Source organism: Eptesicus fuscus, chromosome 24 (genome assembly GCF_027574615.1).
Source record: "Eptesicus fuscus isolate TK198812 chromosome 24, DD_ASM_mEF_20220401, whole genome shotgun sequence".
Classification (NCBI taxonomy): Eukaryota; Metazoa; Chordata; class Mammalia; order Chiroptera; family Vespertilionidae; genus Eptesicus; species Eptesicus fuscus.
In genome coordinates, this window is record NC_072496.1 from 12211544 (window position 1) to 12229870 (window position 18327).

Here is an 18327-nt window from a genome sequence, read left to right on the forward strand (position 1 = left end):
TAAATACCCCCCACTTTTTATTTAACTTTCCATATAACTAACATTTATACATATACACTGAGTGGCCAGATTATTATGATCTCTGAAGGCATAATAATCTGGCCACTCAGTGTGTGTGTGTGTGTGTGTGTGTGTGTGTGTGTGTGTGTGTGTGTGTATTACATCTATCCCTTTCTTTCCCCCATTGACCTAGCCTGCCCCTGACCCCTGGGCAAGGCTTATATATTTTTGAAAGCAATACACCCCTTGCTTTCAGAAATATATAAGCCTTGGCCAGGGGTCAGGGGCAGGCTAGGTCAATGGGGGAAAGAAAGGGATAGATGTAATACTTCCAACAATAAATATTTATTTCAAAACAATGTAAGCTTCTATAAAAGAGGGTACATACATTAAGTTGAAGTGAATGGGATCAAGATTAGCCTACAATAAGTCTTACAAAAACATTTTTTAAAATTATATTAGAGGCCCAGTGCATGAATTCGTGCATGGATGGAGTCCGGCCACAGGGGGAGGGGACATGGACAGTTGCCTGGCCTGCCTGCTGGTCGAACTCCTGGTCGAGGGGACAATTTGCATGTTAGCCTTTTATTATATAGGATATATACTGAGTGGCCAGATTATTATGCATTCAGAGATCATAATAATCTGGTCACTCAGTGTATTTCTGGATTACTCTTTATTCGCCCATTTTCTCTACCCACTGAGGTCATGACTTAAGTACACAAGTCAGACTTTTTTATTCCCTGGCAGAAATTACCACAAAGGGTCACAATGCATTTGCCATCATCAAAAAAGCAGATAAAATATTCTATATATAATTTTTAAAAAGTGATTTCAGAGAAAGGGAGAGAGATAGGAACATCAGTGATTGGCTGGTGGGCATCGCAAAGATACGGTCAATTTGCATCTTACTCTTATTAGTGTAGATTTTTTTTTTTTTCAATTTTTTTATTAAGGTATTATATGTGTACATATCTTACCATTGCCACCTAGTGTAGATTTTTAAATGTCATGTAATACCTCTTGTTAAAAGCATCTTTCAATGACAAGTGTTTTATTTTGATGAACACTAATTTTGGATCATTTATGGTTATTACTTTCTGTGACCTAAGAAACCTTTAGCTACCTTTAAGTCACAAAGATATTCACCCATGTTTTCCTATAAAAAGCTTTGTTCTTTAGCTACTGCATTTAGATCTATGGTCCATCATTTTAAATTCATTTTTGTGAGGTAGGGGGTCATGGTTTATATTTCCCCTTATGGATGCTTAGCCGTTTGGGTGCCATTTTGTTGAAGACTTTCCTTCTCTGTTAGATTCCTTTGCTATCTTTGTCCAAAATCGGGTGGCCATGAAAATGTGAATTGGTTTTTAGGCTCTCTCTTCTAGCCCACTGATTTATTTGCTGATCCTCAGGCCAGTATCACCTTGTCTCGATTACTGGATACCCCTTGTATTGCTTTCAAAAATATATAAGCCTTGGCCAGGGGTCAGAGGTAGGCTAGGTCAATGGGGGAAAGAAAGGGATAGATATAATACTTCCAACAATAAATATTTATTTCAAAACAATGTAAGCCTCTATAAAAGAGGGTACATACATTAAGTTGAAGTGAATGGGATCAAGATTAGCCTACAATAAGTCTTACAAAAACATTTTTTTAAATTATATCATGGCTTTGAAAACACTCCATAATTACCACTGTATCAAGAGCAAAATATATTCACTCACAAACAAGTGGAAAACTAGAAATTCTTCTTTATGACCTCCAACTGAAATTATATTAAAACTAGAGGCCCGGTGCAAGAAATTCGTGCATGGGGGGGGGAGGGTCCCCTCAGCCCAGCCTGCACCCTCTCCAATCCGGGACCCCTTGGGGGATGTCCAACTGCCAGCAGTTGGATATCCCTCTCACAATCCTGGACCACTGGCTCCTAATCGCTCACCTGCCTGCCTGCCTGCCTGGTCACCCCTAACTGCCTCCCCCCTCCTGCCAGCCTGATTGCCCCTCACTTCCTCTGCATGTCGGCCTGGTTGCCCCTAACTGCCCCCCCACCCCGCTGTCCTGGTCGCCCCCAACTGCCCCTCGGCTGCCGGCCTGGTCGCCCCATGCAGCCTGCTTGTTCAGTCATTTGGTTGTCCCTCACTAACCCCCCTGCTGGCCTGGTCGTAGGCAGCCATCTTTGTGAGGGTGTGAGGGTCAATTTGCATATTACCTCTTTATTTATAGGATATTTAATTAACTTTTCTACTCAATTTCCCACCAGGTTTTGTCATATTATTTAATAATACCACAACAAAGTAAGTTTTAAAACAATCGTTAAAAAAGTCATGTTTCAAAAAAAAAAGTCATGTGTCTGAAGCTGGAAGATAGGTACACTCTCCCATAACAAAATGTTAAAAAGTCATGTACCAATTTCAGAAATGTGCCCAAAAAGTAGATCACAGTTTTTAAAATTTCCTTTAAAGTTTAACTTGGAAAAGAAGATTAGGAGCAAGAACATAGTAATATTTTTATAAAATAAGAAAAGCAACTCCCAAAAGCAATGGGAAAGAAACAAAAACCTCCATTGGGGGCAAACTGTACATCTCTTGGCAACTGCTGGACTACTTTTGTTCAAATTGCCACATAAGGATCCTGCACCACCACTATCACCCTTTTTTTTTTTAAAGGGACATACCCTTAATGGTCAAATTTTATAAAAATTCATCTTAACAGCTTGAAAAAGTGTTGCCCAGCTGAGTGTACCACCAGAAATCTTAAAGATTGACACTTTGTTCTTAACCTGAAATTTTGCTTTGAGAATAGGACCCCTTCATAAACAGTTTTACAACACAGAAAGAAATAACCCCACACACTTAAAAAGAGTTTGCGAAAATAAAGTTGGGATGTTTATTACTTTTTCTACTGGCAGCATGAAAATCACTAGAAACTGTACTTTTGTCCTTTCAAATAATCTGCACTAAAATCATACTTTTCCAAATAATTGATATAGAAGATAAAATTCAGTTTAAAAATCCTCAAAATATTTAGATATCAAAGACAGAAATACTGATTTTTTTTATTCCATTAATGATGAGAACAAGAGATCCAGTTTAATCAAGAGCTGACATTTATAAATTTTAAGCTTTTAAGTGAGCTAAAAGATCAAAGGATTAATGATATCAATTACAGGTAGAGAAGATCATCTGTACGTTTTCTAGATTCATTATGGTAGCTACATATGTGGGGAATCACAGAATTTCTCAGATCCAGTGTCAAATAATGGGATTTGGGCAAATGTTCTTGACATCACCTTTATTTAACAGGCACTACATGCACACGATGCAGGTAGGGGGCTTTTATGAATCCATGCAGTAAAGACAAGACGGACTGGACTACTGCCCAATGTGCACTGAGCCAGTCAGGGTGCTGCTCCACGTTCCTCATGCTCAGTGGTTTCCATGGAAATAAAGGCAGAAGCAGACGTGTGCACACGCCACAGCATCCTCTTCATTTGGTCTCCTGTGCTTTCTTTGCATTCTGTTTTTCTTTTGCCTAGAAGTTAAACATAGTATCTTACAAAATCTCAAAGGTCTGTTTTAGAGCATATTGACTGTACCTGGCACTTGTCAAAAAAACCACTATTCAGTACAGTACTGTAATTACTTATTTTTCCCTCCGCTGTATCATAAGTTGCTTGAGAGAGAAGAGGTGTCTTATTCCTGTGTACAGCCAGAGGCTTTAACAGAGTGCCCGACCTATAGCTGCAGCTGGATAAATGATGAGTAATTAAAACATTTCAAAAATTTTAATCAAATAATAATCTGAGTTCTCCTCAGAATCTAGGGAGAGAACATTGCATATAGCAAGAAATAAACGTATTTCAATATTGTCTATGCAACGTGAATAATGAAAAAGCAGTTTGGAGAAACATACAAAAGCTCCAAGGTCAATAACAACCTTTTCAATAAAACAAATGCAACAGCAAGGACAGACTGTAGTGTGCTCCATTAACACCAGACATTCACACACTGCCACCCTGTGTCCACAATGGGAACTGCGGTTCTAATGTAAAAGCTGAAAAGGTATGTTCTCAAACTATGCTTTTTTAAAATAAAAAAATCTGGAATTATACTGTCATTAAAACCAAACAAGAATTGTCCTTTTCCTAATTGCACAAAAATATTTATGCACAGAACAAAAAAATTTTTTAAATGTTTTATTGATTTTTTTACAGAGAGGAAGGGAGAGGGATAGAGAGTTAGAACATCGATCAGCTGCCTCCTGCACACCTCCCACTGGGAATGTGCCCACAACCAAGTACATGCCCTTGACCAGAATCGAACCTGGGACCTTTCAGTCCACAGGCCGATGCCCTATCCACAGAGCCAAACAGGTTAGGGCAGAACAAAATTTTAAAAATGTGTTTTTATTGACTTTAAGAGAGGGAGATATTGATTTTAGGAGACGGATAGAAACATCAATTATTAGAATCATCGATTGGCTACCTCCTGCACACCCCCTACTGGGGATTAAGCTCATAAGCCAGACACATGCCCTGACCAGGAGTCAAAACGTGACCTCCTGGTTCATGAGTCAACCTCACTGAGCCACACAGGCCAGCCCATAGAACAATTTTAGAGCGAAGTACATATATTTAAATTTTCTCTAATAACATTTGTCTGCTCCTTAATAATATTTATACATAAATGTGATATAATATATCCTATGACTTAGTCCGTCTTGTCTTATTTATTATTTTTAATAGAGAACTATTTCATAGTGTTTCCTACAAAGAACACAATAGCTAGGTGTTCTGTTAACACAGTAATTTTGAAAATCACAGAACCGCCGAGACCGGTTTGGCTCAGTGGATAGAGCGTCGGCCTGCGGACTCAAGGGTCCCAGATTCGATTCCGGTCAAGAGCATGTACCTTGGTTGCGGGCACATCCCCAGTAGGAGGTGTGCAGGAGGCAGCTGATCGATGTTTCTCTCTCTTCGATGTTTCTGACTCTCTATCCCTCTCTCTTCCTCTCTGTGAAAAATCAATAAAATATATTTTAAAAAAAGAAAAAAAAGAAAGAAAATCACAGAACCTTAACTGTTAATCTAAAACTTTAAAAATCAGTTTCCTATCTTGGACTTTCATAACCTTAATACCGAGATACATAAACAGAAAAAGGTATATCACAAAGAGAAGATTTAGCAGTCTTCTGCAGTAAGTGTTGCGTTTAATGATGAGTTGAAGCACACATTTTTCGGGATCTGGGTAATAAGGTAACAAAAACCTTAACTCTCACTTCATATTATTTAGAATTTATGATCATGTGTTTGCTTCATAAACTTTAAAATAAGGAAAATACACCTACCGTGTATACTCTGGTCTTTGTTATCTTTTTTTAATTTTATTTTTATTATTATTTTTCCCATTTTTAATTCTTTTTTTGTTAATCCTCACTCAAGGATATTTTTTCCATTGATTTTTAGAGAGTGGAAAGGAGGGGAAGAAAGAGAAACATCAATGTGAGAGAGACACATCGATTGGTTGCCTCCCCCATGCAACTGACTGGGGCTAGGGATCAAGTCTGCAACCAAGTTGTGTGCCCTTGACCGGAATCGAACCCAGGACCCTGCAGTCATCGGGCCGATGCTCTATCCACTCAGCAAAACCAGCTAGGGCTAGTCTTTTAAGTTATAGGCTCAATATTTTATTTGCCTAGTCGTGTCTTCTCAAAGCGTTTCTGAAAATGTGGTCCAGACCAGCTGCCTTATCGAGTCATCGCTTAGGGGGTACGGGGCTTATTAAAGATTCCTTCCTCTGTATCAGAATATCTGGGGAGGGGCCAAGGAACATATATTTTAAAGAGTATCCAGCAATGGGTCACGCTCAGAAACAATGATTTACATATAAACTTAAAAACAATTTAAATGTGTTTCATTTATTCAACAAGTATTTTATTTAAGTACCTTATAGAAAAAAAAATCTTAGAATATTTCATTAACAGATGCTAGCTTCCCACCCCTGAAAAGAATACCAGGTTCGGGATAGGGATACCTAGTTCTTAGTCCTGGCTACATTTGTTTCCCTCGCCAATGTCCATTCTAGTTCTAAATTCTGTGATAATTCAATTTTTGCTAAATTAACTAAGAAAAATCTATTATTTCAATTATTAACATTAAGCTTTGTCAGTAGCTTAAAGAAAGGGCACTGTTTTAAATGTCATTCTAATACAGGACAGCCTGAGGTGTGACATGGAGTCTAGGAGGGGAAGCAGTAGGGCAGCCCTTGTTTCTAGTTCACAGGTATCTGGCTGAACTAATGCTCATCAAGAATATAAAGCAAATAAATAAAAGTCAAAAAGCTCCAACACATTTTACCTCTGCTTAAGCTAAAACAAAAGTTTGTTTTTGGAGAATCGAAATCCAATTTAATATAGTCAACAATACCGTAATAACTATCTATGGTGACGGCCCCTAAATGGTCAGAGGTAATGTATATAAATGTCTGTCTGCTGTGCTGTACACATACAAAATAGTATTGAATGCAAACTGTAATAAAAAAATAAATTCCACAAGGACAAAAAAAGTATGTGTGTGTGTGTGTGTGTGTGTGTGTGTGTGTGTGTATACTAGTATATATTCAGCATTAAAATCCTTACCTTTTCTACTAGTGGTATTAATTGCTGGTGTTCTGCTAACGTCTTTAACAATTCCATAATGAACGGCAGGTAATTATGTTTCCTTCTGATATTTTCAATCTGAAAATAAAACAATTATCAAACCACACTAGCTTTGCATTTCCACTAAGTTTCTGACATTCTGATTTTGCATACAACTCAAAATTGAAATAACTATTAAAATAATGAGATCCAGTTCCCACTGAGAATAAAACTAATATAATAAACATGTGGAGAGTTTTGAGCATGGCTTACTACTAATGATATAATTAATCAAAACTTTTTATAAAACCTAAAAAATTGAAAAGCAAAATTAAAAAAAATAAACTCACTTGTGTGTCAAATTGGTAATAGAACCACACCAAGAGAAAATTTTTCAAGTGAATTTCAAAACATAGTATTTTGATTATACATTTAAAATAGGATATATCCCTAAGGAAAAAATGACATTCCTGGTATTGTTATTCTGAACTTATATATAAATATATATGTGTATGTGTGTGTGTGTGTGTGTGTGTGTGTGTGTGTGTATCCTATCCTATATAACAAAAGCCTAATATGCTAAGTGTCCGGTTGTCCGTTCAACCAAAGTGTAATATGCTAATGATATGCTAAAACCACTCGCTATGATGTCCACTGACCACCAGGGGGCAGACAATCAACCAGTCATTGACATGCACTGACCACCAGGGGGCTGACGCTCCAACCAGTAGGTTAGCTTGCTGCTGGGGTCTGGCTGATCGGGACTGAGCGAGATGGCCAGACATGCCCTGGAGCCCTCCCACGGTCCCACCCCAGCTGGCCAACCTCCCGTGTCCCTCCCTGGTCCTGATCGTGCGTGCACCAGTGGGGTCCCTCGGCCTGGCCTACACCCTCTTGCAATCCGGGACCCCTCAGGGGATGTTGGAGAGCCGGTTTCAGCCCGATACCGCAGGCCAGGCCGAGGGACCCCACTGGTGCACGAATTCGTGCACCAGGCCTCTAGTATACTAGTGTGTATATATGTATGTGTGTTTGTATATGTGTGTGTGTGTGTGTGTGTGTAGCATAAAGCATATAAATATCTCTTTACATACAAATGCTATATATATGTAGCATAAAGCAAATAAGTAATTGTGTTACTGTTGTTAGGAACCAAGATTTTCAGATTAAGAGAAAAGATGCAAATGCTTAACTTCAAGTATAAAGCCCTCTAATCCTAAATATGAACATTAATAGGAACTCTCATTATATTTTTCTCTCCAAAAATGAAAACAAAACAAAACATTTCTTAGCTCTGAAAAGGTCTAGAAATAAAGGCCAATCAGTATCACTGAGTACCCAGAGAGTTGGTTTCTAATACCACTTCCCACCAAAGGACCCAGAGCTTCTTGAAGAAATGGCTGATTCTAAATCTGAGGCAGGAAATGTACAAGATGGGCCTGAAACATCTGTTACTAGAACAGAAGCTACGAAGGATGAAAAGTCCTGTCAAAGGACACAGGAGGCAGCTTGCAGTGACCCCTACTGGCCAAAGGGGGGATAATTTGAGCATCAGCAATATCTGCAGTGAACTGAAACATCAAATAGGTTAAAAATCTGATAATAATACTTTTTAAAAAATTAAAAAGAAAGACAGCTCACTAGTTACTTTTGTAGAATGCCAGGGTATCAACTCATTCTGAAAACTAGTAAATAATGGGAGAAAAGTGATCACTATTATACATACCTTCATGTCAAAATATACCACTCCATTTTAAAACATTAAAGAAACAAATTTTTTTAAAATACCTTATATCTTTTTAATTTCTGTACTTCTTCTTCAACGAGCATCTGATTTTTGGCGAGTTCTGACTGAATAGCACTTAGCATACTACCCTGATCTGTATCCATGGGTTCCTCCTTAGGGGAAAGGAAAGAAAAACACACCCTAATAACTGAGGCTTAAGTGCAGAATATTTTCAAGTAATACACACAGTACAATTCCTTTAAAATTTTACCCTTAATACGGTAACAGAATTCCAGCCTAATAAATGCAATATTCAAGGATAAAAGCCCTAAATAATACCTTCATATTTCTATATTCTGCAATATATACTGTTTACCTAAAAGTAATCTATACTGTAATATACTTAAATCTATACCCTTCCATTCAGCTATAAATTTGCTTAAATATACTCTTAAGAAAATGTGGTCAAAGAATGTAAAAAGGTCTTTTTGTCTGTTATTAATTCTCTCCAATCCTATTCACTACAAAGATAATCATAAAGACTAGTAAATATTATATGTGAGTCTAAATGTACCAATTGAGCCCTAGCTGGTTTGGCTCGGTGGATAGAGCGTCATCAGCCTGCGTACTGAAGGTCCTGGGTTCGATTCCAGCCAAGGGCACATGCCTGGGTTGTGGGCTCAATCCCCAGTAGGAGGCATGCATGAGGCAGCTGATCAATGATTCTCATCATTGATGTTTCTATCTCTCTCTCCCTCTATGAAATCAATAAAAATATATTTAAAAAAATACATAAATGTACCCAATTGATTCTGTGAAAAATGCAGTCTAACTTGCTTAATTAAATGACAGCAAATAATTGCTAACACTTATTTAGCACACACTACTTCTCAGTCACTGTTTAAAGTGGTTTACATATATTATCTCAGTTAATCCTCACAACAACCTTCTAAGGAAAATACTATTATCCTCATTTTACATAAGAAACTGAGTCACAAAGAAATACACTCAAATTAACGCATCCACCACAGAGCTGAATCCAGGCAGCCTGACTCCTAAGGGTGTTCTCTTCCCACCACTCAGGACACTTGATTCAGTCTACGTTTAAAGAAAGGAGGAAGAAAGAGGAGGAGGAAGGAGGGAAGGTGTAAATCCTTTCCCTGAGAAAATAACTAAGTCAGAAAACATGGCCACAAACCTCAGCAAGTTGTCTCTGTAACTCTGCTATCTTCTGTTCATATATCATTTTTCTGTCAGACACGATGGCCATTAAGTTAAATCGAATTTCACCTTCACTGTACCTAAAAAAAGGTCAAGTGTATAATGTAATAAAGAATTGTAACACTATTACAATTAAGATAATCTGCTATGATTACCCCATGATTCTCTGGGAGATCAAAGTCAGTGGTTCATGTATTGGAAGATTCCACATTGTAAAGATGCCAGTTCTCCTCAAATTGATACAAATGTTTCACACAATTTCTATCCAAGTCCCAGCAAGAAATTTAGTAGATACAAGTTTACACTGAAATCTGCATGGAAGGGGAGGATCTATAATGGCTAGAACAATTCGGAAGCAAAGGAATCAAGCAGGAGGCATCACGGTCCCTGATGTCAAGCCTTAAGCTACAGTAACCAAGACTGTGGTGCTGACAGACACACAGATCAGTGGAACCGGACAGTGAACCTAGAAACACCCCCACACATACGCCCACGGTTCTGAACCAGGTGTGGGGCCAGTTCCGTGGGGGGAAGGACAGCTTGCTCACCCAGGGGTGCTGGAGCAGGTGAACAGCCATAGGCCATGTATAAAAATTAACTCCAAATAAATCACCGACTTAAATGAAAACTGCTAAACCACAATCAGCCTATAAAAGACAAGAGCAAAATCTTTGGAATCTAGGGCTAGGGAAAGAATTCTTAGATTTGGCATAAACATACAATTCATGGTGGGAAAGACAACTCAAGGGGATTGAGGACGTTTGCTCTGAAAGACCATGCTGGGAGGAGGGGGATGGGCTACAGGCTGGGACAGAGTATTTGCAGACAATGTGGCTAAGGACCAGCAGTATCTAGAGTAGGAAAAGAACTTCAAGGCTCAACCATCAAAAAAGAAACAATCTAATTACATACAAAATAGGCAAAAGGCACACATCGCTAGTCACTAGGGAAATGCAGATTCAAATCATGATGAAATATCACTACCCACCAATCAGAATGGAAATAAAAAAACAAATGCTAGCGAGGCTGTGGAGAAACCGGATCCCTCGTACATTACGAGTGGGAATGTAAAATGGTGCAGCCACGCTAGAAAAGAGTTTGGTGGTTTCTTAAAAAATGAAACATGCCTTTACCATACAACTCAGCAGTGTGCTCTTGGGCAGTTACCCAGGGAAATGAAAGCTTAGGTTCACACACAATCTGTCTACATATGTCTGTTATAGCTTTATCCGTAACAGCCAAAAACTGGAGACGATCCCAATGTCCTTCAGTGGGTGAGTGGGCAAAAAAAGTGGTATATCCATACCACAGACTATTGTTCTAAAAGAATCAGCTATTGATACACATAACCTACAGGAATTTCTAGAGAATTGTGCTGAAAGAAGCCAATCCAAAAGGGTAACACGCTGCATGATTCCGTTTATATAACACTAGAGGCCCAGTGCACGAATTCGTGCACGCGTGGGGTCCAGCAGGCCCGCCCTGATGGGGCCCATTGGGCCAGGCCAGTGGGGGGGATGGGCCATGGGCAGTTGGCCCACCTCACCCCCAATCTGCATGTGAGGGACCAATTGGGAGTGGGGCTGGCCGGGGGGAGGGGCCACACAGGTGGTTGGCAGCTGGCCCCGCCCCCGATCAGGGTGTTGGGGGCCAATCGGGGGCCTGGCCGGCCGGGGGATAGCCAATCGGGGCTCGGATCAGGCTGGTTGGCTGCCCCAGTGCGTGTCATAGCCACCAGTCATTCTGGTCGTTCCGCTGTTCTGTTCGCTGGGCTTTTATGTATATAGATTTTTTAAATGACAAGTGACGTAGGAGGGGTGGCAGGGAAGGGAGGTGGTTGAGGCTCTAAATGGGCACCTGAGCACTCCTGGGAATTCCTCGGTACCTTGATGGTGCCAATGTCAGTATCCTGGCCATGGCACTGCAACAGTTTTGCAAGGTGTCACCAATTGCAGGGTGAAAGGCACACAGGATCACTCTGCATTCTTTTTATAACTATCTCAAAAAGTTTAATTAAGAAACATATGCTCAAAACAAAACTCTGCAAAGTAACTGCATGAAACATCTAACTTAACGGAGATCTGCATTTAATTCCGCTAACGACAGGGCAGGATCTAGAGGTTTTCCAACACAGATTCCCTGAACCCAGTCATCAAAGGCAGATAGTCAGTGAGCATTGCTAAAATAAAAATGAAATGCAAGTTTTTTTAAATGCTTAAAAACCAAACCAGAACGTTAGGCGAAGGGGCTTAGCGGAGCATTTACTTCTGTATCCTCTTCTCTATGACGGGCCTCACGGCGCTGATCCAGTCGTCCTGACTGCAGGCCCCTGGAGAAAGGTGGAAGATTTCCGTCAACGAAAGTCAGCATCACTCCATATCTTTGGTCCAAAGTATCTCTTTATAAAAAACTTAGGAAATTCAGGATGGCCAAAATCCTTTTAGCATAACTGTGTTCAGCTTCAATTCTTATTTATTGAAATCAATAAAAACACATACACTTTTCTGAAAGTTAACTAAAAAAATAAATAATAAATTATGTAATCTATGGGTTAACATGTTTTTCTCTTAGAAAAAAAATTAAAGGTTCCAACTGAATTGCAGTGGTCAACAGGCCCTTCCTATCTGTTCACTTCATGAAGTACTGCAGAGCTTGGGGGTGTCCTGATAGCGCCCTACGTCGCCGCCGCGTCGCCGTCCCCTCCAATCTCTGTAGCATGGAGGCTAACACAGAGGTGGATCCCGTTCTCTCCTGGCCAAGAGGGAAACAGCAGGAACGGGAACCGGTTACCTAAGTCAATCGGTCCCTCCCGCAGTCCATCCAGTTCATAGAGTCTTCCGTTAACAGGAACATAACTGACAAAGTGAAACGCATCTTCTTCTTTGGTTGGCGTCTTCGCATCGAACTCAAACATCTGCTGTCTGCAGTGAAGTGAAGAAGGAAGCAGTGAGAGGCAAGCAAGGCGAGAAGGACGCAGGGTCGACTCAGCACCCAGTCTCTCACCTGGCGAAGCTGTTGTGTACTTGGCGGATCACATCTGAGTTGCTCAGCGCCAAACCTTTCATCTAAAAGAATTTGTGAAAGTCGCCCATTAAAATAAGAAACGTCACAAATAGGGCACTTTAGGAATAAGAAGATGGTACTCACAGCTGCATCAAAGCTTTGGGAGAATTCTTTAAACTCTGACAAAGTCTCTCCTAAATGGACGTCTTGATGAGTACAGTTCAGCAACACACTTACTATGGCTTGCGTGGCACAAGCGTTATTAATGACCTATGAAACAGAGAAGTGGAGATGCCATCAGCTTGTCAGAAAAGCAGCCTGACCAGCTCAGTGGTTGAGCATCGACCTATGAACCGGAGGTCACGGTTTGATTCCTGGTCAGGGCACATGCCCGGGTTGTAGGTTCGAATCCCGGGGGGGCGGGAGGTGAGACCTCACCTTCCTCATCAGTGAAATGGTAGCTAGGCAACGATGTTTTATAGAAAAGCACTACCAAACTGTCCTTCCTGGATCTTCACACACACACACTGGTTATTAGAAAATTTCTTCCCTCAACATTTTATTCATCAATGATCCAGACACACACACCTCCAACTAGAGCATATGATTAGCCTCAGTCAGCCAGTGTTACTGCCTCTCTAAATGGATGCAGTTGTGTGGGGAGCTCAATAATTTTGAAGAATGTAAAGGGGGTCCTAAGACAAAAAGTTGAGTACTGCTACATTATGAACACCTGGGGAAATAGAGTTCTGTTTGTAAGAAAGATTGTTCACAAGACTTGGGAGTACCCAAGGACCATACCTGCTTGGCAAAAAAGATTGTGTCGAGCCTGGAGTCCTGAACCACAGAGCCTGCTGGTTCTTCTCCTGGCTGCCACTTGAAAAGAAAAATTAGCCCGTGAACCGGCCTACAAAATAAAACACAGGTTAGTGACACCCCAACCTGCTGCTGCTTAAACACACTGTCAGTATATTACATTCTACTCAGCTACTTAACAAATACAATGCAAATGAAGTACATTCAAATTTTTTTTAAGGTTTCTATTGCTCCTCAGTCGCTAGAATGTTGCCTGAGACAGGCTAATAAAACTTAAAATTACATCAGTTAAAAAAGAACCACAGTGAAAGGCTTGTTCTCAAATCTGCGGATTATTCATTTCTACCTTATATCACTTAACTTAAACAAAGGAAGTAAGAACAAAGCAAAACTAGAAGAAGCTGCCAACCTAGGCTGAATTCCAACACACATGAGTAAAGTGCGGCTCGGATGTCTGCAGATCAGTGGCTGATAGCACATGCATTATGAAGTGCAGGGAGTCACTTCGTGTCATTCTCGGATGCATGAACAATCCTCACGCCAGTGCGAATGGAAGCTGTCATCTGGTACAGGAGGGGTCACCACTTTCCTGAAGGAACTGCTGTTGCCCAGGAAACATCCAATGGACCCTCGAGGGTTCTCTCCAGTCTCTTTCACAACTGCCTTCCATGCAATAAAAATCTCTCCTCTCCTTTGAAGCCAGTTCCAAGGCGCATCTTTAATTAACCTTCCCTGATCACTCAGTCGAAAATGATCTCTTATTCCATCTACAGTGACTTTGCTTTTTGTGGGGAAGAGGAAGGTGGGGGAAGCAAACCATCCCCTTCTTACTATGAAAACAGAGGCCAGATCCCAATGGTCCCCGCTGTCCCTGTCAGAAGCCAACTTGCCTCCAGCCAAGAACTTGCCCACCCGTGAGAACTCCCCTGCCCTCCCTGCCCTCGTTCGAAACTCAGGGGCAGCGCTTGGAGGTAACGAGGTGGGCGGTGAGGAAAGGCTCAGCGGGGTGGTTCTACTCAGGGTGGGGGAAGAGGAAGGTACTTTGGAATCTGGACCGCAGCCTCCCAGAAGCAATGTGATAATGTGTAGACAAGTTTGCATTACTATTAATATGCATTATGAGCCGAAACCGGTTTGGCTCAGTGGATAGAGTGTCGGCCTGCGGACTGAAGGGTTCCAGGTTCGATTCCGGGCAAGGGCATGTACCTTGGTTGCAGGCACATTCCCGGTGGGGGGTGTGCAGGAGGCAGCTGATCGATGTTTCTCTCTAAACGATGTTTCTAACTCTCTATCCCTCTCCCTTCCTCTCTGTAAAAAAAACAATAAAATATATTTTAAAAATATATGCATTATGAAATAATGCTTTTGTAGATGGACCTCTTACTCATGTCTCTTATGCTAAAAATGTGTTCCATGTTCGAATCCATGATCTAGATGTGAATGTTGTAAAAACCAACCAATTACTTTGTTGACATGGAATTACAGGGACTTACGTTTCTAATCCCTTGCAAGCTACTTATCTAGAAGCCTCGGGTTCATGGTTATAAAAGGAGAGTAGTAATTCCTATCTCATAGGACTGAAAATACTTTAAAGAGATCGTGTATTCAGCCTAGGGTAGTCCAAGAAAAATAAATAGACAAATGTTTGCTTACGTGGAGACAATTTTTAACACAGATAAAATTATACTCACTTTAATTTTTCAAAATTCTCAGGTTCTAAACTCCATATCTCTTCTACTTGGGCTCCTCGGCAACCTGAAATAAGAAATTCTTTCCTTAGAAAACAAAGTATGGACTCATTTTTCTCCACCATTAGATATTAACTAAAAGGTGTGCACATTTGGGATGTTAAAACATGAGAAATTAAAATGGTAAAACTGACCAAGTTCACAGCCAAATCCTAGTCCATCCTGTACGATTTTCTATTCATCTGCAGTGGGAGTGTTTGCCTTTATAACTTAGAAGTTTCCGGAGTGTGCCGGCCTCCACTGACACGCCATCCATGTCTGCGCCTTCTCCGTGCCTCCTGCATCCACTTTTTTCGCTCAATCGCTAAGCTCTCCCAGCTCTGCCCTTGGCCCTCTTTTTTTCTTACTGTATATTTTTTAATTGCTAATAAGTAACTGCCAGTAACAGCGACTTTTCCTAAATTTTTATTCTATTCTATTTTCAACTACCTCAGGGTATTTGATAGAATTTACCAGTGAAACGATTTTGGCTGGAGTTATCTCTGTGAAAAGATTTTGAATTACAATTTCAATTTCTTTAATAAATAAAAGGTTAAAGGGTTACCTATTTTTCTTGATTGAGCTGTGGTAGTTTGTGTCTTTAAGGGAATTTGCATATTTCATTTAAGTTGTCAAATTTACTGGTATAAAGATGCTTCCAATATCCCCTTATTACCCTTTTAATGCCTGTAGATTCTGTGGTGATATCATCTCTCTTCTTTCTGGTATCGGTCATTTGTGTGTCCTGTCCTCTTCTGATCAGTCTGGTTAGAAGTTTATCCATTTTATTGATCTTTGAGAAACTGGCTTTTGGTTTCATTGATTTTTCTTGATTTTTGTTTTATTTTTTAATTTATTCGGATGACATTGGTTAATATGATCATGTAGGTTTCAGGTGTGGGTTTCTATGTTACAAGATCTGTATATTGCCTGGTGCTCCCACCACCCAAAGCCAAAATGAATGGCTGTACCTCCTCCTCTCTAACCCATACTTTACATCCCGCCAATCATCTCAGGTTCTGGCCATTTTAAGAGACCTCTAGCTTCTCTCCCTTCATTCCAATCTACTCTGCACACTACACATGGTAAACCTTCCTCAGTTATAACAAATGTCATTTCAGCATTCAAATATCTTTGACAGTTAAGTCCCCAGCGACTACAGGGCAACACAAACCATACAACAGAGCATACAACCTGGCCTCCGTTTATCTTTTCAGCTTCAGACGCAAATCAGTACTCCTCCAAGTCTGTTAGATTATGTGTTAGTCACTTCCCTAAGCCACACACTTTAACATCAGTGCTGTTTACGTTTTTCCTTCTGCCTGCGTTCCTGTAACATTCTTTCACACTTCAAGATAGCAATCAATACACTGCATTATGGTTCGCCACTTCTTAGGACAGCGGGCATGGTTTATTCACATTAAAAATCCTCACCCAGCCCTGACCGGTTTGGCTCAGTGGATAGAGCGTCGGGCTGCGGACTCAAGGGTCCCAGGTTCGATTCCGGTCAAGGGCATGTACCTTGGTTGCGGGCACATACCCAGTAGGGAGTGTGCAGGAGGCAGCTGATTGATGTTTCTCTCTCATCGATGTTTCTAACTCTCTATCCCTCTCCCTTCCTCTCTGTAAAAAATCAATAAAATACTTAAAAAAAAAAAAAAATCCTCACCCAAGCCCAGCGTGGCTCAGTGGTCCACCTATGCACCAGGAGGTCATGGATTCCCGGTCAGGGCACATGCCTGGGGTTGCAGGCTCCACCCCCAGTAGGGGGCGTGCAAGAGGCGGCCGATCCATGATTCTCTCATCATTGACGTTTCTCTCTCTCCCTCCCTCTCTGAAGTTAACAAAAATATATTTAAAGAAACTATCCTCCAGAGCCTACCAATGCACCTCACACATCGCAGGTGAACAATATGCGCTTGGTAAGTGATATTCCAAATACACAGCTACGCACCATAGGCAGCACCTGTGCCGGCGTTTAATTTTTACCACGAGTACAAGTTTTAACATCACAGCTAGAATTAATAATACTCCCGGAAATGTAGCAGATAAAAATAATCGCACTGGTGCGCCCCACCAAAAAAAAAAAAAAAAAAAAAAAGAGGCTAGGAACAAGAGGGGCAGGAAGAAGGATAAGAAGTCAAGTGCACCGGTTATTCGGGTGGAAGACGGGGCGCCAGGCCAGGAAGAAATTGCGAGGCGAGCATGTGGCCTCCAGTCTGGAGCACGAGCTCTAGGAAGCACACTTCGCCGGAAGCGAGACCAGCAGGGAGCAGAACGCGCGGCGGGGCCCGCCGGCCCCACGCGGTCACACACTCCAGGCGTCCTGCTCGGAAGAACGAAAAGCTTGGGTTCCGGGGCGCCTGGGGCCTCGGGCACCCCGCCCTCCCGCAGGCACACCCCAGCTTTCCCTGCGGGGCGGGCGGCCTGAGACGCGCACCTGGGCGCACCTGCCGGGACGCGGGGCGCGCGGCGAGGGGAAGGCAAAGGCTGGCGCTCCAGGGGGCAGGGGAGTTGCGGGGACTCATTGCAATTCAACAAGTAAATGGGGAGCCGGATCCTGAGCAGACGGCAGTGCGGACACTCGGGGTCCCTGCCCTCGTGGTGTGACTCTCGGGATCTCTGCGGAAACGCGACCGCCCGGGACCGGGAAGGGGGCGGAGCCCTGAGTGTCCCCTCCTCGAGTCCCTCCAGGTGCCCGGAGTCGCCGGCTTCTCCACGCGGGGCGGCGGCGGCCGCAGGACACCCCTCCGTGCCCGGCTCGGCCTCCGCTTTGACCCCCCCCCCTCCCCGGCCCAGGACGGTGCCCCTGGCTCTCACCGAATCCTTTAATGAGCTCGGTGAAGACGCCGGGGTCGCTCTCCATGAGGCACCACTCCCCGGCATTGCTCGTCATGGCCCCGGCCACACGCCGCCCCGCTCCACCTCGGTCGCTGGCCGCCACCGGCACCCGCTGCCGCCGGCCACTGATCCCTGCGAACCCGCCGCAGAGCTCGTCCGCCCCACGTCACCCCGCCTACTTCCCGACAGCCTCCGGGGCCGTCCCCAGGAGCGCGTTAGAGCGCGCGCGGACACTCTAGCCACCCGGGAGCCAGCGACTCTCTCCTCCGGGCCGCGCCGAACCCGGAACGGAACAGGAAGAGGCGGGGCCTCGGCGCGCCGGAGGAGGCCACATCCGGGATTCTCGCCAATCC

At 42.4% G+C, this 18327-nt stretch overlaps 1 protein-coding gene across 3 annotated transcripts; it reads right to left on the minus strand.

Annotated features, from left to right (window-relative positions):
* Nucleotides 1–2861: 2861 nt before the first annotated feature.
* On the minus strand, nucleotides 2862–18261 carry UCHL5 (ubiquitin C-terminal hydrolase L5). Of its 3 annotated transcripts, XM_028158078.2 has the most exons (12): nucleotides 17954–18019; nucleotides 15794–15926; nucleotides 15098–15161; nucleotides 13392–13497; nucleotides 12735–12860; nucleotides 12591–12652; nucleotides 12378–12508; nucleotides 11853–11916; nucleotides 9565–9667; nucleotides 8429–8539; nucleotides 6641–6739; nucleotides 2862–3535 (listed from the first exon to the last, which is right to left on the minus strand). In XM_028158078.2, exons 1-12 carry the CDS (start codon nucleotides 18017–18019, stop codon nucleotides 3491–3493), a joined length of 1110 nt encoding a protein of 369 aa, XP_028013879.1. In that variant the 3' UTR covers nucleotides 2862–3490. The 3 variants fall into 3 exon arrangements, with proteins under 3 accessions (XP_028013879.1, XP_008148056.1, XP_008148057.1); XM_008149834.3 differs by lacking the exon at nucleotides 15794–15926 and having other exon boundaries at nucleotides 17954–18261; XM_008149835.3 differs by lacking the exon at nucleotides 15794–15926 and having other exon boundaries at nucleotides 8429–8536; nucleotides 17954–18260.
* Nucleotides 18262–18327: the final 66 nt, after the last annotated feature.